At 39.1% G+C, this 25,518-nt stretch overlaps 2 protein-coding genes across 2 annotated transcripts; one reads left to right on the forward strand and one right to left on the reverse strand.

The window, feature by feature from the left end:
* Window positions 1-201: 201 nt before the first annotated feature.
* armc2 (armadillo repeat containing 2) lies at window positions 202-19,151 on the forward strand. Its single transcript, XM_055149451.1, has 18 exons — window positions 202-330; window positions 866-1,110; window positions 1,192-1,264; window positions 1,459-1,618; window positions 3,291-3,417; window positions 8,053-8,117; window positions 9,045-9,152; window positions 10,782-10,975; window positions 11,586-11,688; window positions 12,004-12,218; window positions 12,445-12,590; window positions 13,259-13,358; window positions 14,244-14,556; window positions 16,385-16,507; window positions 16,587-16,700; window positions 17,179-17,311; window positions 18,020-18,174; window positions 18,334-19,151. Exons 2-18 carry the CDS (start codon window positions 896-898, stop codon window positions 18,465-18,467), a joined length of 2,478 nt encoding a protein of 825 aa, XP_055005426.1. The 5' UTR covers window positions 202-330; window positions 866-895; the 3' UTR covers window positions 18,468-19,151.
* A 671-nt stretch (window positions 19,152-19,822) lies between these two features.
* On the reverse strand, window positions 19,823-24,308 carry sesn1 (sestrin 1). Its single transcript, XM_020926555.2, has 9 exons — window positions 24,052-24,308; window positions 23,298-23,363; window positions 23,014-23,214; window positions 22,745-22,927; window positions 22,381-22,614; window positions 22,024-22,272; window positions 21,756-21,946; window positions 21,536-21,680; window positions 19,823-21,441 (listed from the first exon to the last, which is right to left on the reverse strand). The coding sequence occupies exons 1-9, from the start codon at window positions 24,151-24,153 to the stop codon at window positions 21,355-21,357; spliced, it is 1,458 nt and encodes a 485-aa protein (XP_020782214.1). The 5' UTR covers window positions 24,154-24,308; the 3' UTR covers window positions 19,823-21,354.
* Window positions 24,309-25,518: the final 1,210 nt, after the last annotated feature.

Below are 25,518 nucleotides of genomic sequence, written 5' to 3' on the forward strand. Positions count from 1 at the left end.
CTCCCATAAACCTATACATCCCATATAAGTTAATTTATTAGTCACAGGTGAAGAAAGCGATTATGCATTGATATGTCTCCATGTTTCCCAACATACTCGTGTAATTAGAGTATTTCATGAAGTATCGATGATGGTTTAGTTTCTCGCGAGATTTCTCTCCTGCGATGCTCGTGCACGTGACTTAGAAAGCTCCTACAGCACGTAAAGTTAGCGGGGTTTAATTAGGGCCAGTTAAAATTCGTGTCATTTTTACCTTTTTTAACATTTTCTTGCGTTTGGACCTAACTAAAAGACCGCTTCTTCCTGCATAAGTCAAGTGAACAACTGACTGTAAGTTTAGCTAGCTAATTCTGTTTTTCATTACTTTATCTCACTGATTTTATACACGCGTCTTTGATAAATGTGCATGGATTTGATGAACCTACAAAGGCATTTGTGCAACAGTTTTCGATAAGCTTTCGTTAACTTTATTGTTGTTTTGCCGATAAAACTTCATCGTTCCGGTTTGTAGTTTGTTGCCTCGCGTCCTTCAGCGGCGTTTCGTTGCTATGGAAACGATTCGTGAACGCGCATAGGAAATACAGAAGCATTATTCCCTTACGGAACTTTACAAGCTGCTTCTAACGAGTTATGCACTCCAAAACAACTTATGTCGACTTAATATAAATAAAATAATATAAATATCCCATGTTTCATAAGTTTAAGGATGGACAGTGTTGGTCATGGAAACAATAAAGCTATTAAAACAATGTACTTATACAACATTTTATATTAATTATTTTATTATAAACAGTAATATTTTAGATGCTTCTGCTGCTAAAACATTGCGTAGAACTTTCAATTCTTTAACATTTGAACTTTTCAGGCTGTATTTGTAGCTATGACATGGGTCTAAATGGCTTCGGCTGGGAAGCCTGAAATCTCCAGTCCATTCTTCCCGCGGAGAAACTCTTTGATTAAAACCAGTGCTGAGATTGTGAGTGAAGTCCGGCAGTCCCTCAGAGTCCAGTCCACCCAGCGCCCCTTCACTCCCAGAGATGCTCACAGACAACTGTTTGGGACGAGTTCAGTGCGGGCCAGTGCAGACAACAGGCCCCCTTCTGCCTTTAGGTTAGGAACAATATACATTTACATTGAGATAATTTGTGTTAAAGTTAATCTTGAAAAATAATTTGTTTTTCTTTTTCATAGTCTTCATGCACAAAATTTTGACTCACCTGACTCCAGGCCAGGTTCAGGGACTCGTCTCTCTCCACTTCACCACGTAAGTATTATTGATTTTTATTTTAACTTTATGCTGTTCTATTTATAGGTTTCAGGCAAATAATGGCTTCCTTATTTGAAAGATTTTGTGAGCACCTTTCCCCTTTCACCAAATCATTCAAGTCAAAAAGGAATCCTTATGCCTGAAACTCATGAATTCAATAAAAATAACATGGTGCTATATTTGTGTTGCAGAAGCCCACGTTTCCAATTCCGGGAGCGAATGGAGATCCAGTCCACATCTTGCCCAAGCCCCCTGCTGATCCTCTGGAGGTGAGAAGGCCTCTGATAGGACCTCGGGCTCGACTGCGGCGTGCTGGCTCTCTCCCTATCATGCCTCCTGCTGAGACAGATGGTAAAGACGGACCCCCAATTTGTGTTATCTCTATGCTTGATTATAAGAACAAATAGGATCATGGGGCCCGCATCATATTACACACATACATATACATTCCACATCAGATTGTCATGTGATGGTACTTTGATAACTTTAATATCCACTGGATTATTTTTTTTTTGCTATTTCTAATGTTTTTCAAGTGGCATATAAAATGTCTGCTGTAGTGAGTCCAGGCTACTTACAAAGGTAAAGGCAAAGATAAGTATCAAATTTAAATTTGACTGTAACATCTGTTTGTCTCCATGAATATTTTATAGCTTTGCTTGAAATATTCCACAGTATGGCATTAATCTTATCTATTATGAAGACAAACAGGTGATGCAATGGGTCAAAGTTACAATGATTCTGTGGTATTTAATGGTGATAATAACACTTGTAATTGAATAATTCCAAGAAATATAAGTTTAATGTAAGCACTATGTTCTCCATGGAAACAAGCAGGTTGCAGGAAAGTTACACAGTGCACCTTGATGTAACATGACACATAAATAACTATAATTATTGATTGTAAAAAGTACCTCAAACAAAATACAATCATAACTGTACACTTAAAAGGCAAGCTTTTTTTCCAACAAGAATATAGTATCTTTCTATCTCTATCTCTTAGGTTTGGAGTCGAGTGACCCATAACTGTTAATTGAAAGTCAGCTTGCCTCTTCCTTTCATAGTGTTACCTCTTTGCCACCAGGAGTCTCCATAATAAACATTCTGTGTGATATTCAAACATCCTGTGTTCAATGATTTCACCCTTAGTTGCTGCTGTAGATCTTCTGCTCCGACAGCACCACTGGAGCCCGACTCGAAAAGACAAAATGAATGGATCCTTTCACGTGCTGACATTTTGCCTGATTTACATTCTCTCTGTTAGCCTGTGAGAAGAAATACTGCTACTCTTCACAGCACTGATTCTTATGTAGAGCCTATTCAAGCATGGGAATTGGACAAATAGTTTTATCATATTATTCTTATGAGCTGTTTCTTAAAGGTCCTATATTACAACATATTATAACACTGGTTCTTGTAAGCTTTAAGCCATGTTTTAAGGTTGTCATCTCATCAAAAACATAGCCAGAGCTGTGTTTTGTTTCATTCACATGTTTGAATATCTCTAAAGTTTAAAACCCTTTCTTCCACTTTCTGATGTCATGAAGGGGTAGTTTCCAAGTTACCCTTTACCTTTTGTTCAGAAGTGGCTGGCAATTCCAGGGCTGAAATTATCTAAATGGTTCTAGTGAATGGAGTTTAAAAACACAATGGAACATTTTTTGTATTACCACATGACATCACAAGGTAGAGTGTTTTTCATTTGAGAGGAAAACACAGCCTAAGTATTGCAGGGTTTGTGTTTTAAACATGTGTGAATGAAACATCTATGGTTTTGATGAGGAAACAACATTATAACATAGATCAAAAAATTGCGTAATATAGGTAATTTAAAAGTGCTATTCAGCATGTGTTTCTAATTTTGTTGCCCCAGTAAGCTTATTGTTTATGAAAAAATAGTCTGAAAGTAGTCTGGTTTATAAATCTTTCAGTAAATACATTCATAATACACAACCCACTTCCATATAATGTGACACTTTCTTATAGACATAACATAATGTGAATGTTTTTATCTTGTTTTTAGGAAGTGAAAGGCTAAACCAAAGACCAGAACAAAGGCAGTCGTCTGCAAAACAGCGTCTCGTCCCTGACCACGTTGCGGTCCACAGTGGTCCCCTCAGACCTGTCCCAAATACAACACAAAATGAAAGGTAAGCTCCACTCACACTGCACAATCCGCCCTCCTATTCTAGCCCTCTATCTCCTGCTAAGCACTACATCCATTTCTTCTGCAAACAGACATACATCATTGGAACTTGTGAATACTTAAAATGTATATCTTCTATTTTTGTTGCTTGTTTTTTTTGTTTTGTTTTTGTATTCTTTGTATTGTACCAAATGCAGTCTATTTCAGTAGTTAAAATAATATGAGTGCTTTTGATCTGTGGCTTTTAAATATCCTAAAGGTGCAGTACGTAATTTTTCTGGTCACCTGCTTGTCTCCACTGAGTTTAGAATTTCTTTTCCTGAAATGTTCCACAGAATGGCATTTATCTTTTCTATCTCCATGGAGACAAGCGCCACAAAGCCCAGTTGCAGGTCAGCTCTATGGCAACCCTGCGCTCAGTAAGAATGCATATTATTCTAGGTATTTTTCAACAATAGAAATTAATTTACTTAATGCAATATAGATTACTGTAATGCCATTCAGTGGAACATTTCAGGCAAAGATGGACTGCCTCCTCCAGAAAAGCTACAGTGGCATGATTTTGTTACACCTTCCATCTGTCACAATGTTGGAATTGTAGGTATTCATTTAATTAACACTTACCGATCACAACTGGATAATGCTGGAAATATTTTAGTTGGTTAAATTAAATACAGCAGTATCTTGTAAAATTTACAAATTGAGGCTAAGAATTTGTGCCAAAGGAGCTACAATAATTTGGAGTGGCAAAGAAGTGAATCAGCAGAGCAATCACCAGAGCTTTTACAGTCCTTTTGTGAAATGGCCAATTGTCCAAAAGTTTAATCTCAAACTAAAACTAGAGCCGAAACTGTCACCTAAGACATTTCTGGACCACTTCAATTAAAATGTGCTGAGAGTCCATTGTACCATTCCTGCCTGATCATGCAAAAAAATGTTTTACTGCTTCTCTTGGTTTTAATGACACAACCCGTGGGCTGTTTTAAAAGTTTAATGCTTTTCAGAGCTATAAGCGTATCTCTTTTTGCTCGATTCAGTAAAAAAGTTCTGACAGATGCAAATCTGTGAATGGAAATCTGTCAGCATGGAACATTGATCTCTTTTTAAACACTACTCTATTTTACAACACCTTGTCCTCTTTTGACTTTACTTCAAATCCAACTGCTCCTATCTCTCTCAGTCCTCCTCCTCGATGCAGTAAGGGCAGATATCTCAGTTATTTTCCTGCAGAGCTCATCAGTGGCTTGTCAGTTAGCCATAAGTCGTAGTGCGAGATCCAGGTCCTGCCATTACAATCCATCCACCAATCGATTGTGAGGGCCGGGGGGCGTGGGCCAGGGACAGGTCATAAAACACTTTTACAAGAGAACCAGCCCATCACCACCACTGCACAACATCTTTACTCCACAAGTTGATTTGTTGTGTGTAGTGAGTGTTTAATGTAGAATTGTAATGAATCATAACTTTAATATTATTATCTGCTGAGCTGAGTAGTTGAAAGTTTAACCTCTAAGTTGATGTGAAGCAGGAATTTTTGATAGGTGTAAAGATTTTACTGTTACTGTATTACTGGACAGTACAGTAGGGTTGTAATGACAATTAAAAGTCGACCATTAAAATTGTTATGTGGCGTAAATAGACACTATAGCACATGTACCTTTTATCAGAAAAAACTGCATTATAAAATCAAAAAGGGGAAAGGGGGAAAAAGAAAGAACAATTTCTGTTTATTGTTAATAATACACTTTATTTAAATATACATCTAGAAGCCTACAGTTATCATATTTCAATCTTTATCTGGTAAAAAAAAAAAAAAAACTCTGTACAGCACAAATAATAGTTTGACTAGTCGACTAATTGAAAATAAAATCGCTGACTAGTTGAGAAATAAAATAAAATAGGTGCAGCCCTACAATGCAGTAAGTAGATAAGCCTTTATTGTCACCAAATAATACAAATAAGCACAGTACACAATACATCCACTGACCAAGAGCTACATAATCCATAGAAAAGAAAAAAAGGCATTACACATATTGACATCCACTTTGCACAGAAACTATTACACAATCCCATCATGGCCTCTAAGTACAGTTCCTATTGCGCTCTCCCACATGGCCTAAAACTGCACTATTCTCTATGAAGAAGGGACAGATGAGAAATGTTGACAGTGCTGACAAAGTATAGAGGTTGGACAATATTAAAAACTGCAGGTCTGGTGGTGATAGTGGGTCACGGTAAGAAGGCAAGTTTATTTGTATAGCACTATAATTTGTACACAAAGTAATTGAAAGCGCTTTACAGAATAAGAAAGGCATTAATATCACAATGCAAACAAATCAAAACATAAATATTCATCATAATTCATCGACATTAAAAGAGAAAAGAGCAGAATAAAAACATATAGGGGTGAGTCAGTTTATGATTGAAAGATAGATAACTGAGATAACTTTTGCATATCATAGTATTACTGCTCATTATTTCATTGTATTATACAGTTTATTATATAGGTCAACGTAACAACATGATTAGAAAACCTATTATTGACAGGTGGTCCACATGTTTGGATTTTTGGCTGTATATTTTGTATAATTTTGCCACAGAAAGTAGTGAGAGTGAAAATACAAACGACATGCCATATTAATCTGATGGGTTGGATGCGATATGAAGATTAGACATCACTTGATTTGTCTTTCTCCAGTAAGCCGTGGCTTTATAGCTCCAAATGGCTCTCTCTCTATTAGATTTGGGTGCCCATCTGGGGTAAGGCTGGCAGCAGCATGTTGTGACTGCTGCGCACAGGGATGAGGTCATGTCTTTGAGAAGGCCGGATCACACAAAGAGGCCTTATTATCAGACTCTTAATCCTATCATACAAAGACAAAGCTCCATCGCTGACATCTTCTGCACCATGTCTTAGCCGGGTGCACGGTCCGCCTTTGCCAGTTTAAACCAATAACCTCCACTAAGTCCACCGGGTCTGGGGAAGTGCACTTTTCTAACAGCAGGATGCGTAGAGGGAGAATTTCAAAATGGATGAAGAGAGATGGATGAGTCATACTTTTTATCTTCAGGGGGAAAAATACTAATGGGAAGATAAATCAAATTAGAAGTGAAAAGTTGGATTGTCATAGAAAGCTATAACTATAGCACCGACCAAACATGAAGAAACTGAACAATCCCAATAAAAAACTGTACAGAAATAATGTAGTTTGGTTAGTAAATGCTATTTAAATCCACATCTATTAATTAATTCTGAATATTTAGCCACACCTTACGTTACAGTATAGTAACAGCAAAGGAATAAGAACTAGCATTTTAACTTTCTTGAATAACTAGGAATAAATCAGTTTTGTTGTCTTGATTCTAGATTATTATCAAGAAAATCATAACCATGTTTGCAGTTTTCCTACTGGGTTGTGGTTGTAATTATGGTTATGGTTGTTAGGGCTAGGATTAGTCATAATAAGGGATAATTTTGATATTGTAGCTGTAAGTATCTGTGTTTAAGTATCTGCTGATGCCCATTAGCAACTCGACAAAACTATAATAAGACAGAACCAATCCAAATGTGTTATGTGTGTAGCTGTTATTTGTCCCATAAGTAACTACTGGACAGCTTTGTGTAAATAAAGTTCAAACATTATGAGTCTGGGCCAACTATTACCAGTAAATAGTCCAGGAAATTTTTCAGTATCAGTGCAATATCAGGTGCCAGTATCGGATGGGTGCATTCCTAGTCATAATACCAACAACTGATGCATTACCATTAACAGAACTTTTAGACTTTTAGTTACCATGCTATTTATTTTTCATTCTATTCTACAGTGCAATCAAGTGTTTCAATGCATTTTTTTTTTTTACTCAGTCAGACACACAGTACATAATAATAATTACAATGCACATACATTTACAATACAATAATTATATGTTTATGCTAACACCTTATATTTGCGTGACTTTGATGAAACAGACAAGTTCTATTCCCACAGTTAGGGCAGTCCGGCTGCAAGTGCGAGGCAAGCCACAGAGCATTTGACAGTGACATGACAAGAGTAAAATACACTCATGATGATGCACAGTTGGAGAAACCCACAACTCACAGAATGTATCACGACAAGGGCGTGAGCATTTAAGGCGTCAGACGGGAGACAGAGCACGAGCAGATCTAAACCAGAAGAACCACAAGAGTCGTCACTTGGTTCCTGTTCAGAGACAAGGCTCTGTGTTTTTCTGACTGTTAGACCGATACGGATCTACATGTGGTCAAATGTACCTACACTGACAACACGGGATACAGAGATAACAGCACCTGCTCTGAGCCAGGCCTCCACCACTGCAGCAACAGAGACACCCAGTGGAAATGTTGGGAATGTGTTATGACTTTATAGCAAATAACTTTTAGATGAATGTACAAAAAATAAAAAATAAAAATTATGCGTTTCATCCTCCTGTTATAAGCAACATTTTCTTTATGACATTATATATAAAATTTACTTTTAAATTGTTAATTGCTCCAGAAAATTTCTCATCATTCTAAAACCCATAAACATGTTTTTATTACTTGATATGATTATTCATGTATACAGTCAGTATTTACATAATTTTGATCTCATGAACATATCTTTCGTTGTGTCTACAGTAAAATATCTTCACAAGGTGTTGACTTGGAGGTCAAGGCCAACGTGGGTGCAAAATGTAAAGCAGGTGGGTCTCAAGCTAAGTAACCTTTCATAGCTTTCATGGCAAATAGATTCATGTACCACTATGTAAAATGTATAAGGCCTTTCATGCTAGAGCTGCGCAATAGATCATCCAATTTTATATCAAGCCTTTTTTTTAAAAAAAATAAATAAATAAATTGTAGCTGTAGTTAGGACCTCTGCTTAAAAATGAAATGCATGGGATTCTTTTAGTTTAGCTATTCATCGCCTCTAAACTGCTCCTGGGGTTGTTTACAATGTACACTTTGAACAGTATGGTGCATTTTAAACATAAATTATAACTCTACTAGTGCAATTACATTTCTTTCTAAAATTGTGCAGCCCCATTTCATGTGTTTATTCAAAAACATCTGCTGTGCAAGTTATTGTAATGTAAGGGGAACCATATTTATAAAGCTGTATGTTGTAACTGTTCCACTTCTACTTTTGTCTTTTGATCCACCCTTGGAAATCACAGAAAGATTTAAGAACATCACATATAATATAAATAATACTCTTTTGAAATCTTTTTCCAAATGGGTTCATATTCTGCCCACAGATGTTTATTGCAACATTAACTTCTGTGACTAACCCTGACAACCTTTGATTGAACCCATCTCCGCACAATCAGCAAAGAAAAGAGCTTGTACTGTTAGCTTGTGCAACCACAGTTTCCTGTTGAGAACATGGGTGCAAAAGTCCATAACAAATTTACATGATGCATACTTGCCCACTTAGCGACAAATCAGTGACAAATCAGAGGAAGTTGCGTTGAAGACATTGACCTTTTCATTGTGGATTCAAACTTCCTGCAGTTTTATTTTGAGATGTTGAACTTGCGAACTGTGCTTGGCTGCTACTGCTGCTGCTAATGTTGTGGTGTCTGAGTGGGCGGTAATTGGCTAACTGTGAATATGTCTCCCCTTTTCAGATGTGAAGAACAATGACAGCAGACTGTGCACTGAGCAGGATTCACAGTCACTGGTCTGGAATAATAGGATTGCTCCTCTTCTGGAACAGCTAGAGGCCATAGTCGCAGGTAGAGTGCTGAAGATATATGCATTTGAAGACACAAGCATCATATGAGCCTCTGCCACAATCGGATATTATAACATTTTGAAACAGATTATTATTACAAAACATAGAAAGACTACCTGCTCCATGGCAATTCTAACTGCCTTTTTTCAACACTCTGACAGGTAGAGAAATAAACAATATATTATAATCTACTGACACTTTATGATGCATTAAAGTATAGTATGTAACTTTCTGGGGGTGGCACATCACCTACATTATTCCATGGAAACTGAAAGTTAAAACCATCATTTGGAACATTCTCCATGGACATAGATAGGTTTTATGCTATACTGTACAAGATTGTAGCTAAAGAAACAATATATCCATGGAAACAAGTAGGAGAAGACCTTCTTTGTGTAGATTTGTAGAATCAATTTTTTGGTTAAAAATGTACATACTGTGGTTTTAAGTAAATAATTTAAACTAGCCAGGTATAAAATCCTTAAAATATTACTTTCATTAGCCAAAACTTTTATACAGATCTTAATATATAAATATTATGATGTCAATAATTCATACATGCGGTATCCTCTATTAGTGTCTCTTCAAGCTCTTTCCTAGAAGTTAATGTAATTTCTTCCACAGATGAAAACCAATCCTAAAAATGTTTTGCTTGGTGTCCACATAAAACTGTCTGAGTGAAACTGTAGTCTGGCAGCCATGAAATGAAATCTGTGTATGTAAATATTTTAACATTCTACAAATTTAATGGAAAATTCATTTCAAAGATAAATATTAAATATTTATCACAGCAAGTGGCTTCTGGCTCATGCATAAAACACCTTTTAGATGAGTGGGAAATTGCAGAGCTGTGTTTATTGCCAGACTGTAGCCGGGCCTTTTTTAGGAATAGCCAGAGTCTGTTATTTATATAGGGAAAACATTTATTTCAGCTCAAAAACAAGGAAAGACTCCACCCTTTGCTCTTCCTCTTCGTCTAGTTTGTAGCTTCCAGGACTGGGCCTCTCCTCTCCGATGTAAAACTCAGTTTAAGACATGTTCAAAAACAAATGTAATTATGTGCAAAGATAACCACTGATTCAACATAAACAGGAGAATGTACAAGACAAAATTATATGCAATCAATACAAAATGAGGCCCCATCTGCCTATCTTGTGCTTGAATCTTGGTCAGGAGTACCTAGATTAGCCTACGGAAATAGGGGTACCTACAGAGGACCTTCTTGCTATGTGTATTAGCAATATATTATAGTTATTGTGCTAGCCATATTTGCATCTCAGTATGAATCTTCAGTAAAATATATTAACTCCATAATTATTCATTTTGTTTTTGACAGACATTCTTTGTAATTTATGTCTTCAGAGTTTCCCAGAAAATTGGTACATGTTGTTCTCCTGTCCTGGTCAATGATTTTTTGGGAACACGTAACCCCAAGTATTCCTGTGCAAATAATAAATCTCACTTCGGAGTAGTCTATTTCACAATATCTGGGTTTTACTTCGCCCCAAACTTGCCAACACTCACAATGAGATGTTTTCATTTTGGGATGCAGTATTTGCTTTGGTTTTTGGTTGCACATGTCCTTGCTGTCCAAAACTTCACATTATTTTTTGTGTGTCTGCAATGGCAGGAGGTCAGATGGGCTCAGAGGTGGGAGATGATGGCCTGTGTAATCTGTGTGAGCGGCTTTATGATGCCATGGCGACAGCAGACATTTTGGGGCGTCGCTGTAAAGGCCGCTCTAAGATACTACGCACACTTTTCCGCCTCATTGACCTCAACTCAGCCCAGTTAAACCTGCACATCGCCAAGATTTGCATTCAAGTGAGTCTATATCCCATCTGGCACTAAACATCTTTTTGTTAAGACATGTCAATTAAGACATGTTTTTGTCTTGGTTTAATCTTGTTATAGTTCTGGTACTGGCACTGGCACAGGGCATGTCACTTGCCAGTCTCAATGATAATGTTATTACTTTTTTTTTTTTTTTCCACAGTATGGCATTAATATATTTATGTAGAATTTATTTAATTCCATATGTGTTGATGGCTCAGAAACCTTCTTCTTTAGCCTCACCTGCTTGTCTCTCTGGTGTTTAAAGTCATACGGTGGAACATTGTAGCAATTGCAGCAACAATAACACCTCAACCTTCCAGAGTTACACAGTACATGTTTAAACAATAAAAAATGAAGTATTTAATGAATGAATGCAATATGTTATCATTGTTCTAACTGAAAGTATACATTTTAAGAAAATTAGTCCTTAAAAATGCTTTAGGTCAACATAAAATTACAGGATTTAAAAATATGTGTATAACTATAGTACCATATTTTCCTTTACTGAGAAAGCTTAATATTTTCACAGATAGAGATGCCAATGTATAAAAACTCCTGCAGATCATTTCAATAGTAATAACATTTCTTTTGTGTCCAGCTGTGTGTTAGTGGGAACAACCTCCTGAACATCTGTAAGCTTGTGTTTAAGCTGAGCCGCAGTGAAAGCAACGACGACCTCTTCCAGGACAGCCCCGTCTTGGGTAAACGTTCTTCTGGGTCATGGTGATCTGCTCCACATGCACTGCCCTTCACTATCTATTGTTTTATGGGGTTTAATGTTCATCTATCACCTTGTTTTGGCTCATCTGGATTAGCATAACCTTGGTGCCCACTATTAGACAACAATATGAGTCACCATATTTCCTTTCTGAGAAGTGGATTTTATAATAATGCGTAATCGAAAAATTGTCTTGTATTTATCTCTGAGTATCATAATGTATCTTTTACTTTTTCTCCTTATCATAAAAACACTATACAATGTTTATTAATTCAGTTTTTCATTCTCTCACATGTAGATTCACTGTTGGACATTCTGAGCACAGAGGATGTGTCTTCCAGTGGAGAGGTGCTTCTGTACTGTGTGGGAACTCTAAAGTTTCTGTCTGGAAACACAACCATCCTCAAGCGACTGCTGGACAAAAACTGTGTCGGAGTGTTTCACAAACTCATTCAAAGGCTCCAGCCCATAGAAGAAACAAATATGACCATAGCAGGACACATACTTGTACAGGTAAAGAAAAAATCACATAGTATCACATATGGAATTAGATATTTGTGAAGTTAAAGGTGCACTTTGTAACGTTTCTGATGTAGGGCGGCAGTAGCTCAGTTGGTAGAGCATTCACCCACTGATCTGATTGTTCTAATGTTAACAAGGTCTAATTATTAGGACAAAAATGCACCAGGGTGATAATGCTTTTTTTCTGTTCAAATGAACATTTTCATTTTTGACCCAGTTAACAGCGACCCTGAGAAACCTGGCCGATCACCCCGAGTCTCGCCCACTCTTCGTCTCGTTTGGTCTGCTGTCTGACCTCTGCCTGCTGCTACAGCAACACCACAAAGACCAGGACATCTGCACCAATATCTCTAGAATATTCAGGTAACTTTTTCTAATTTTAAAGCACAGTTACACCATAGGGAGATGAATTGTGCTACCAGTGCAGAAATAGTGTAGGTCTAGTGTTACATGAACTAGCAGAACCATTCATGTGAAGCTGTTTCGCTGCTTGGTTGTATTTCAGGGTGCGTTCACACAGTCACACTTCACATATCAGACTTAGGTCTTAACTCAGAACTAAACCTCAACTATACTAGAACTAAACTGGGACTAGAAGAGGTCTAAACCAAGTCTACATCAGAACTAACCTGGATTCAAACAAGGACCAAAATGTGAACCCACCCTTAGTTTTTGAGTGGAGTACATCGTTTTATCACCATTTTTAAAATCCTTGATAGAATATGAATAGCCATGGCATAATTTGGTCCTCCATTAGCTGAAAAACATAATATTTTCACTATTAATTTCTAAAGGCTGTAATCTGAGAAATGTTTTTGGAGGATCCAGCAAATAGGCCTATCTGCGACAATTATCATAGTGTTTGCTGTGTATGTTCAAATAACTGCTTTATAATCTTCCCCAATCCAGCAGAAGGGTCTAAAAGTACTTGAACATCCTCTGATTAAGTACTGAATACCACTAATGAAAGCCATGCTGTCTGTAGCACAGTGGTTTCTTTACTGACTTTATTTGTCCACTCTCCCTATTAGTAAACTGTCCTCATACTCCGAGTGCCGCCTCACTCTCTCCCAGACCCCCGGCTGTTACCAACTATTTTTGGAAGTGCTGAGCCAACACCATCAAAAGCAGGTGAGTTTATTAGCCCCTCTGGTTCTACGTGTTCCAAGACGTTTACTGGTTATACAATCCCACTCAATTTAACATGTTTACCCCTCAGAGCACGGTGTTTACCATCACATTCTGTCCAATCACATTCACTGTACGTTGTGTGCATGTTTCTATTCTGTTTTGACTTGCAATCAGGCGCCCAGACATAATGAAGCAATTAGGGGTGGAATTAAAGGGGAGAAAACAGGGAGGATAAGTCAACAAAAGGTGAAACAGGGGTGAGGGGGAGGACACACATCTGTAACATATGTAGCGATGAAAAACAGGCAGCTCTTAAAGGCATACGAGCACAGCCCGTGACATGTAATGAGAAGCCTGTCCCGGGACAAACTGTTCTGTCCACAGAGCAGTGTCCCTGCACGTTCAGAGACGGTTAAGTGAGTCCTGATCATCTGCTCCACATGTTATCTGCGTCACTGACTCACATGCTGTCATTCTGTGGATAGTTTCTGTGTTGTAACTGAGAGGAAAAAATAGGTGACCAGTTTTAGGGTCTGACCAACTTGGTCTAGACTTTTATGTAACCTCCTAAGAAAAAAATCATGCCTGTCTTTCTAAAAGGTTAGGACCATTTGTTGTGTAGATTGTATTTGAAAGTTAGAACAGAATGCAGTTTTAAAATGGCAGCCTAACAACAAACATAAGATAAAATTCATATGCTTAAGAGATCCAGAATTTGGTACATTGAGAATTTTGTAACCAAGTCAAAAGTCATATCTGTAGAAAGGGGACCCCACTCACATACTGCCATACTGTAGGGATAGTTCCATTGTTACATGTTTCCAAAGTTACATAAAGCACCTTTAAATGTCTCATATAATTAACCTTGTGTGCTCTCCTCTCCAGGACCTGGTTGTTCGCCTGCTGTTCACATTGGGAAACATCACGGCCAAAAGTGACGAGGCTCGACTGCAGCTGTTTGAATGTGATGGCAGCGTGGACGTCCTTCTTCAGATCTACCACAGATACCAGCGAAGAGACAACGACAAAGGACACCCCCAACAACACACAGGGACCAAACTACCGGGGGGTCCTCACCAGTGTGATGATGTGCTGGTGAAGTTAGTGCGGGTGATGGCTAATATGTGCATCCACCGCAGTGTAGGCCCAGCTCTGGCCAACAACGCCACATTCATTCAACTGCTGATAGAAACTCTAGGTAAGCTCACAGAAGGCTATACAGAGCCTTTGGGTTATGCTTTTATCGCTATCAAATCACACAATACAAAATACCATAAAGGGGTTGCACCTGGACAGGCATTTCATGTACAAATGATAAGTGGAAGTTGACTTAATTTAGGTTGTGGGTGAGGAAAAAATAGCTCTAGTTAAAGGTGCACTGTGTAACTTTTCTCTTTGAGATGTTACTGCTTTGCCTGGAAGGTTCTACAGTATAATAAACATATCTGTTTTGCATTTATTCACTTACAAAATATCTGAATTACGTGCATTGTTTCTGTGAGCGAACTCGCCTTTCCACAAATCTGACCTGTGTCTGATGGTGTCATGGAGATTGCCACTGAGACAAGCAGATTACTGACTGTTCATTAGGAACATTACATGCTGCATCTTTAATATTCTTGAAGATAGATCATACACTTACTACAGCACACATTATTAAAACAAATGTTGTGGTGTTGATTGAATCATAGACTCTCCAACAGCTGGTTTACTTTGCAGTGTTTCTGTTCATGTAGTCAGTAGTCAGTTCCCATAGCTCTATAGTTTTGTTAACCAGTTTCTTTCCTACCAATTCATCTGATTTGATTCTTCTGAATTTGGATTTTCACCTCCTGTAACTGTCTACACACTGTACCTGTTGTTCTTGTGTACAGTAAGTTATACATCAGCAGCGAACCACATCCGTGCTGCTGGGAACAAACCTGACTTTGATCAGAGTGCCCATGTGTCTTCTCTTTCATTTGTTTTTCTGTCTGTACGTGCTGTTCGTCACGTGATGCATCCTCCTACAGTTTACCCGTTTGTGAGACTTAGCAGCTGCAGGATGTGAGACACTCTTCCATGCGGTTTTGTTTCAAGACATTTTGAACTGAAACTGGTGATGAGAAAGTTGCAGTTTCAGTCTTCACATTTTGGTTTCGGTGCAGTAAGGAAATATAACTGAGCAAGTGAAATTAAATACTGAGAATTTTATATGTAATGAAATTCAGCTTCAGTGAGTCAGAAACTGTAGTACATTGACAAAAGTCTATTAAAAATTGTATAATCCTCACAATAGATTTATTAAATATTCCGTACTGTGTATACTAGGTACTGAGTCCTCTGATTTGTAACTTTGACTTCCTTTTGGCAGAATGCTAACTACTGAAATAATTGAACTGAACATAGGTGACAGATGAAGTTGGGTGGTTGTGGATGACCAGATATCAAAATTACAATAGACTGCTTTAATCTTCACATTGGGCAGACCACAGATTCATATTATACAACTTTCAGAGTGACAACAAAGAGACCAGTCAAAATCAGAAATGAAATCTACATTACTCACTTAGTAACCACAGTATTTCAGATGTATCACAATCACACTCCTGATCTACTACTATTTCAGGATCGGAGCCCAGCCTGGAGCCAGGGCTGGTCCCGGTCACATTGACCTTAACATGAGCTTTATTAGCGTGCCAACTGTGTCACATACTTTACATTACTTTCCATGCATACTATTTTAAAAGCCTCTAGCATCATTACTACTTTAGGATATCCAGCAGGTAAATGTGTAATACAGCAATAAATCCACAAGGGGATTAAAGGCACTGTAGACACTTTGGGCAAGACCATAAAAAGTGATGTGCAAGAAAATAAATCCAAATGTGATTTAATATACAAATGGTGAGGATTTGCTGTTGTGACCCCAGAAGAAGGGAAAAGAGACAGTACAATAGCTGCTGCAAAAAGTCAATACAAAACCATCTTATGTGGATAAGGTAAACAGTACCAATATATCATCCATTCTTGTTGTGTTTCTTCAGAGCTGAGGTGTGTCCAGGAGAGCGAAGAGCTAACAGTGAACTCTGCTGCTACAATCAACAACCTGTCTTTCTACCAACAGCCAAATTCAGCACTCAGAAACTGTCACCTCACCATCGCCAAGTGTGAGAACAAGTGCAATCTGTCTATACCTCAAAAGCAAAAGAATCACAGCTTTAACTGTATATGTGCTTGTGTTTTCAGTGATGATGAAGTTGTTACTCAGTTCCAGTATGGACGCAGTGCTAGAAGCCACGCGTGTCTTTGGGAATTTGACACAGTCCAGTGAAGTGAGAGACTACATTATGCAAAGTAAAGGTGTGTATTCTGTGTCTATTATGAGTTTGCAAAGGTACAAATGTTTCATATTAGTTCTTAAAATAGTTCTCTAATCATTTTAATAACATTATATATTTTGTTTAAAATATTTTGAAATTCAGTCACAATAGATGACAGGCCAGTGAACTTATGCTGGTTTTAAGACTTGATAAATAACCCTAACCCTTAATACAATTTAATGTAAAACACAAAAATTGTTAAATTATAACACTCTAAAACACACTTTTTTTAAATTTAAATCCCTACTAAAATGCTGTGTCATTTGCCCATATGACTCTAACCTCTGAGTGAGAGAGACTGAATGTGCAGCTCTGTCCTCCTTTATGTTGTGTCTGTTATCTGCAAGGCCAGCTCCCGTCAGGATAAACAAGTCTGCTGACTCAGGAGAGAGTGGTGCGTCTAATCTTTGGGCCTCTCGGCTCCTCCATCACTCATCTTTCTTCTCTGTATTTTCCAGCTCACCAATTCATTGTGACTCTGCTGGACTCCAAAAGCCCAGACGTGTGTTTCTCTGCCTGCGGGGTGCTCACAAACCTGTCCTCGGACATCCCAAACAGGGACAGTCTGGCTCTGGAGGGGATCGCAGCCAAGTAAGGACACAATGAGGACAAAGTATCTAATTTATAACACAATACATACACATAATACAACAGTGAAAAGCTGGGCTAAGATTACCTACATGACGTGAATGATAACATTACACTGTGGCGGCTCATGCTGGGAAATGAAAGCTTTATAAAACCTTACACAACCCTATACAGGGTTGCACAATTTAAAAAAAAAACAAACACCCTTTTTAAACACAGTTTACTTGAGACACTGGTACAGTGATTGAATTAATCAAATATATTTGTAAGTCACTTAAAAGCATTTTCACTGTTCCTAATATTGACCCTGTACCTAACAGTCAGTTGTTTGATGCCATTAGGTGGAACCTTTCATGCAAAGCAATAATCTTCATTGAGACAAGTGCCATTTGGAAAAGTTACATTGTGAACCTTTACATTTTTATATATTGTTCAGTATATGTATTACTAATTCTACAGAATGCTTTAGATAAATATTTGATGAGTAATATATGTAATATACAACTCTAAAATACACATCTATATTGTCAAACAAAGGGTTAAAAAGAATGTGGTTACATAACCCAATCGTCTTAATGTCAGATGTCCCTGACCTGTGTGAGCTGAAGGCCCACTGATGTAGAGCTAATGCCCACAGACCTGCTCCTCATGTGATACTCTCTGTGGTCATGTGATGTCTCTTTTATGTGTTTGTTTGTGTGTGGACCACAGGCTAATGGACTGCCTCCAAGACTTGGGACAGGGCGACTGGCAGCTTGCGGGACAGCTCTGCCAGGCCTTATGGAACTTGGCAGGGGGCTGTCCCGAATCTTTCCTGGATCAAGAGCAGAGCAAGGCCCTCCTGGACATCCTGACTGCATACCTAGGTTGGTGCACTATGTTATTACACTTACATAACATACCAAAGGGACAAGATAGTGTCTTTTCACAGAAGTCATCCTCAGGGAAAAAGGCATAACAGCGACAGTTCATAGATGATATGGGAGACTCATGCCCCTCCCTTTCTCCTTCTGTTTATTTTTCAGACAAAGATGAGGCCCTGAAATGGATTGAAAATGAAGATTTAAAGGACTACCACAGAGCATGCTGGGAGTTGGAGTTCTTCCCTGTGGCTCAAAAACTGATGAAAGTTCTACAACCCTTGACATTGAATAGTTGAACTGAACATAAGATTTACTAGTGTTGTTGCCATAATTAGGCAAACTTGTTTTTTGTATTGCTATAACAATTGAATTCACATTTTTATTTTTGTTTAGAATTTCTGAAAATGTGTGTTTTTACTTTTTATTTATTTGAAATGTTTGTTACAGAGTTTTACTTTTTAATTTTTACTGCACTTTATCTGGAGTATACAGGGAATTAATAGTGTTTAAAACCAGTTTGAACAATAAAAGAAATACTTACCTCTTGAATTTTACACTAAGATAGAAATAGAACATCACTGGCTGCAGTTACATGCAAACAAAATCTTATTGTAATCTGATTTCTGGACCTTTAAGATTATTTAAATTATATCCAATCTACAAAATCTGATGTAAGTAATCACAGGGACCATGATCAGAAAGAAATCTGATTATTTAGCTTTTTTCATGTCATTTTAATAATCTTATTTCTCCAAACATCAGATAATAGTCTGAGTTTTGATCTGCAGCCAGTTGGATCTGTAAAAGCCTTTTAGCACCATGTTATGAAATCTTGTTGGGAATAAAGTCCAAAAAACAATATGCTTCTCCAAGCCTTTATTGTTACACAGATATGGGGCCAGGCAGTGCGTTTACAAGGTACACCAAGTAGCCTAAAGTACAGCATTTCAAAAATCACATTGTTATTACACTGAAACAAATCAGAAACGGCACTTAATGTAAAAACCTCCCTCTGTTTTCACATCTTATAACAACCACAAGACATCAAGGTTTTTAAAAAATGTCTAAACAACTTTAAGCCAGGCCTAAAAACATTGTTCTCTATTTTTCACCGGGTTGATATGAAATAAGGTTGACTGGCTGATACTGTTGCTTAATAAATGTTTCGGTTTTGTCTGGAAAAGCCACTGTAATGTAAAGGCAGTTTGGTCAGTGGTGATAGCACTGAGATTGCTGCTGGTGATTGTGTATTAGTTGTGATGAAAAATACCCTGAAATTCAGACAGTCTCCAACTTCCCCAAGGTGAAACAGCTATCCCCTGTAGTTGAGCCATGAGCTGCTGCGTCATGGGTTTGAGCTTATTCAGTAAATTCACATAAAAGTTCTGCACCAAACTGAAGTGTTGCCCTGAGTCCAGCGCACTGCGGATTGAGTCTTTATTGTCTCAGAGCTGTGTACTTTGGAGATGAGGTGATGTTTGTGAGTCACCGTTTGCATAAGAGCGTGTGGATATAATGCTCATGACACAAGTCCCAATGTGTGCAGCTCCACAGAGCCATCAGGGCTGCTGTATCCTTAACTGTATCAATCTTTGCACTAATACAATCTCTGAATGAAGCAATAGAGAAAACTACAAAGGATACACAACAATTCAATATCATGATTTATTTTTAAGTTTTCTGTTTTTTTTTTTAAGTTTTTATATAAAAATGTCAGTAACTGACACCAAAAAAACTATCCACTTTCTGTCAAAGCATGTCCAATGTACCATCCTTAGACCATCTTCTTATCACTCATTCGTCTGTCTCAGTCCAACTCAGAAGAATGCAGTACTGGTTTAGTAAACAAAACATACAGCAGAGGAACATGCCTCTGGATCAAATAAAAAAGCTGCTTTTGCATGGGTTAGACTTCCCTCGAGAGGAAATAAGCACAGCTACAACCTGTGGCCCTGTGTGGAGCGGGGCGCCCCCGATCACGGGAACCCACCACCCAAAAGTCTCTGCTCACCAAGAGCACTTCTTATATGTTTTGAAAGAAAACATGAGAGGTATTCATTTACTGGTAAATTCACAATCTGAAGCTTTGAAAGTATCAGGGGACCAGGCCGTGGGGATAAGCGGAAGACAGATAGGTGTGACTCTCACACCTCAGATACCGGGAGCAAATCCCTCTCACAAATCCTGGTGATCTTTCTTTCGATTAGGCTTTTCTCATTACCAGAAATACAAACGTCATTAACAAATGATATAGTTATATCACAATTACAGAGCTACAGCAGAAGCAAGAAGTTTTCCTTCAAAGTGCCTCGCTTTTTTGACACATGAAACTTGAAGACGTACTTTTCTCACATGAGTGAAATGCACACATCCATCCACACGTTAGTCACATTCACACAAACTCGGGGCTCAACAGTGTTCTTTGAGTTACTCCTCAGATTAGCTTATCGACATTTGAGATTTAGATCAGGGTTGAGAAGGAATGGGGTAATGCATTATCTCCAAATGGATAGGGGTTTAAGGGGCAGAAAAGGTTTAAGGAGCGGGCTTTTGGGGTCAATATGACCCTGGTGAATACAAGATGGGAGCAGCAACACCAGCACATATGCACACTGTGCTGGAGAGTTCAGGCACACGATTATCACCGTCCACAGTAATTCTCCTGTCTATGTTACTGCGAACAGCAACCATATCCTCAACATCCTCATCTCTCAAAATACAAAATGAAATTAAAGAAACTAAACAACAAACAGTGACACAAAATCAAAGTGCAGGCTGGTTGTGGCTGCACAGTTAACATAGATTTTCTGTGGGCCATATCTCTGTCAGAGACAGAACGTGTTGGCAACCAGTGTGTTGCATGTTGAAATACTGAAATGTCTTTCTGGATGCGTCTGGTGTCAGTGCTATGGCCTGGCACATTCTCCCCAGTAGAGGAGCCTGCTCCAGGATGCTCTCTGCTGGTCAGGTTTGGCACTGCAGGCCACACAAACTAGGTCTGTGAGTCCTCTTTGAGATGAATCTTCTTTGTTCTTCTTTTCAGCGATCCAACACCAAACAAGCATCGTCACAAAGTAGGGCTTCTCACATCTCCTTTTGCTGGTCTCAGCCAGAATATGATTTCCCAAAACGAATAACAACAATAACAGTAAAAAAGACATTGATAAAAACGCCAAAAGCACTTCATGTCATGTAGCGGGTGATCGCTCTCAGAGCGTATAACAGTTCAGCTTGCATTCGCGCTTCCATAAGAAGCAGATTAACATGGACCTGCAGGACACAAAGGAAAAAAAACATGTTAATGCATTATTGTCTGGTTATAAATAAAGACAGATACATGAATAGGAAAAGCGGTGTAACTAACCTTCTCGGAGTGCTGGAACTGCCTCCAAAAACTTTCATACATTCGTTTGGTGGTCTTTTCGGGACTACACACCATGGTCTTTATGTAGATCTTAAAGCTACGATCCAGAAGTTGGTTTATCTCCCCATAATCATAATCATCATATCTATAAAAAGAAAGGTAATATAAGAAAGAGTGTATAATGACCACAATATATTTAAGTCTGTGGCGCTGCACTGACCTGATGCCAAACATGCAGTGGATGTAGTTCCAGATGGCGCGGCGCAGCATGCTGGTGTCCACATCTTTGTGTGTGGCCATGGTGTTGTACGTCAGATTGTAGGCGAGCTGAAACTTCTCATCCAGCATCTGACCCACATCTGGATAGAGCCGATTCACAAGAGAGTAACCGTGGTCCTCCCAGCTGTAGTCCTAAAACATACGCAGAGAGTTAGCAATACTATCTACTGTTTACACATATGTCTAAATATGTAAGGGGCAATCTATACCTGGACTCTAAATGTGGGCACCTGCTCCCCTCTCCTGGAAAAGTCCTTGTAGCCATAGCTGGGGTCTTCAAAGTGTCGTGAGATATCCCTGGATGGGACACACTCCTCGTCCTCTGCGGTGACCACCAACATGCTCTCGGACTTCTCGCGCTCAAAGCGTGTAGCCATTTCCTCCTGAGTGGCCTCCTCATCGCACTCCTGCAACTGCTTCATCCGCTCCATCAGCACCTCCACCTCCCCGTTCAGTTCCTTCACCAAGACGAAAAAGTTAGCAATGTTAGAACGGTTACAACAAGGGCATGTCATAATACTGCAGTTAAGGGGTTACTTTATAAATGTCATTGAAAAATAACTGACCTGGTTGCCCAGATCATCGTGATGAATTGCATGCCCGTTGCCGTTGGCGATGTCACAGACGCAGTACTGGCTGAGGGAGGGGGGTCTGAAGGTGTGGCCGCCGTCACAGTGGATCTCGGGGGTGATGCCGCAGCCAAATGTGAATGAGGCGAGGGAGTGATAGTGTGTGAGGAGGACCACTGCATGAATGAGCTCTGCCAGGGACCAGCTGTGTGCCTCTGCCTTCAGAAGGTGCTAAAACGAGAAGAAAAGTACAGTGGTTTTAGTATATGTTTTGTTCTTCCTTTGTCGCTTTAAATAATGCACTCCTTTGTTGCTTTACATCAGTCTGCACACTGATCTCTCAGTTACATAAGTATTGTACCTCGATGTGCTCCTTGGTGAGAAGCCAGGGTCTGTGGGCCAGGATTTTGTTGAGTTCTCCGAGTTGTTGCAGCTTCTGTGGGGCCTCGTCCAGTCCGTTGAGCCATTTGGGATCACCCCCCACCTGGAGGAAGTCGTTGACGTGTAGATTGACCAGGTAGGAGCACTGATGTCTAGCTGCCGCCTGAAAAATACATCACGACTTAACCACCACACGTCTGGAATAGGTTTAATAAAATGTGAGGGAGTGACAAAATGTGTCTCCTGTACCATGATGCCGATGTAGTGTCGGTAGTGCAAAGGCAGGGGCCCGTCCATCTGCAGCAGGTAGTGCTGTGTGCGCAGAAAGCTCTCCAGATACTGAGGGTGGAAGCTCATGACTAGGGAGATATTGTCAAGGCGTCCGAGGGCTGCAAACGCATCCTCAAATATCGACTGTGTTCGGGGGTCCACTTTACTGACCTGGAGAATCTAATAATAAAAAGCAAGAGATTAGTTTTATAGTGCTTGACTAACAGACAAGATTATTATTAATAATAATAAATGAGTCATACCTCTTTTTCTGGGATAAATCTGCTTGGTCCGTTGCCAAGGGGTCTTGGGATCCTTACTCCCAAGTCCTGAAACAAATACAGAAACGCCCTTTAAATACAATATACAATGATCTTCTATAGCGGCAGCCCTGAGCACAGCCCCAAGTTTGATTCAAAATTGCAAGATGTTTTCCAATGACAAGTGGAGGTGGGTTAATCATTTCATATTCTCAATATGTTTAGTCCAGTAGTAATGAATGCATACTGTATGTTGTATTCTCTCTTTTTTGTGTTTGTCACAAGCACAAAAGCTCAGCACCCTCTAATGCAATATTAAAGACAAAAGCCTGGACACTGCTTTGACTTGAGCCGCTGTAAGTTTCCGCAGCTTGCCTCGACATGTCCCACTGTCACTGAGTCTGCAGAGGGGCTAACAATGAGCGAAGCACGGGCTGAATGAATGACCAAAAACCAAAAACTGCGTTATTCTGGATATACGCCTTTGACATGACACTGGACAACATTCGTCTAATATGAAAATGTACTTTTCTCAAACTGACATGAAACATACAAGCGATAACGGGGGTAAATACAGTCTGTGGTAAACAAGCTATGGACAAAGACTGCCTTGCACTTTGTTTCCCCAAAGAAAACAGACAACAATAAAAGCTCCAAAATACACCCTTTTCAACGATACACAGAACGAGACACGATGAAAACAGCTCTGCACATGGGTAAAGGCATTTAAAAGCTATGACAATGTTTTGTCGCTTACCTTCTTGTTACGCCGTTCACAATGGGAACATATCTTTAGGAGGTTTGTCACTGCGAATGAATTATTCCCCACGGATTCTATTGGTGCTACTGCGTGCCTCATAGCGTGTGTTCGCCGTGACTAAAGCTTTTCAGTCCCATAAAAATAAAAATCGAATTTAGATGGCTCTTTCCTCCTCTCTTTGTTCCTTGAGGCACTGGGTAAAGTGCTCAGCAGTCAGCTGTTGCAGCCTCACAGCAGAATACCGTCCTACTAGGCATACATTCAGTATAAGACGGGGCTCGTTTGATTGACGTAAGACGTGAGCCAATCGGAATACGAAAACAGGCTTGCAGCAGCCAATGGCGTGTGACACAGGCACGTGTGGGCGGAGCGACCCGTGAGGGAGAGGGGGGTCCTAAACGTGAGCAGAAAGACCAATCCCCCTAAGAAAACATCATCACTTCTCTCTCCCCTTCTTTTGTTCTGCACTGCCATTGATCATGATTGAATTTACTGTCATGCAATGCACCGTGTACGCACAATAATCCATCAACGTGATTGCGCGTGATTGTCTTCCTAATCACTTTAATCAAGACCTAAATCAATCATTTTGATAGGTTCATATATTGACAGTCAAGACCACAACGGACAGTTTATTTGTCACTTGGAGCTGCCTGCAATGCATAAGTTTCTTAACACTGACACATCTGATAAACCATAAAACTCATATTCACTGCACATGCAAAATGACTCCAAACCTTAATGCAACACTTAGCTGCTGCCAACATACAGCAGTCTAAAGAGCAAAGGTCTGAAGATCAACATTTGTAAGCAACACAACACAGACCACTGCAGGACTGTGTAACAAAAACAGGCTTCCTTCAGTTAGTGGCTTGCAGCACAGCCTATCAGATTGCACATAATATTAAATATGTCCACCAATCAGGTTTAGACTCCTTTAAAAAAAAAAAGCAAAGGAAGAGGAGATAAGAGAGACATCAGTGCTGGCTTTGTTTATGCCAGTTTTGCAATAACACATTCACAAGGGGGTATAACTGGTCTATTACACAGGTGAGCCTATAGGCGACATATTTGCGTTATGTCAGCAAGAAGAAAATGCTCTGCTAAGCACCTTGGCAGTATAGTTTGCTATTTGTGTGATGTATCTGGATCTATAATAAAAAAAATGGTTAAGTCACAAATAACACACAGCCTCAAGAAGCGCTGGGTGAGTCAGGTCAAAAACCACATCACTTTGTGTAGGCTATTCAACACCTACAAAACAGTGGATTGTGTTTCATATGGTTTCAAAATAACATCCGAAAACAAGTACACATATTTGTGTACTCTACAAAAGTAATTGTGGTTAATAATATGAATGAAGGACTTAGTCAACTTTAAAAATAAGTAACTGATTAATTTACAGCCTAAAACAACCTGGAAAATTACTGGGGACATAATGGGTGATTTTCTTCACTTTAATCA

This window comes from Boleophthalmus pectinirostris, unplaced genomic scaffold, assembly GCF_026225935.1.
Source record: "Boleophthalmus pectinirostris isolate CB_2022bp ecotype Guang Dong unplaced genomic scaffold, ASM2622593v1 HiC_scaffold_13, whole genome shotgun sequence".
Taxonomy (NCBI): domain Eukaryota; kingdom Metazoa; phylum Chordata; class Actinopteri; order Gobiiformes; family Gobiidae; genus Boleophthalmus; species Boleophthalmus pectinirostris.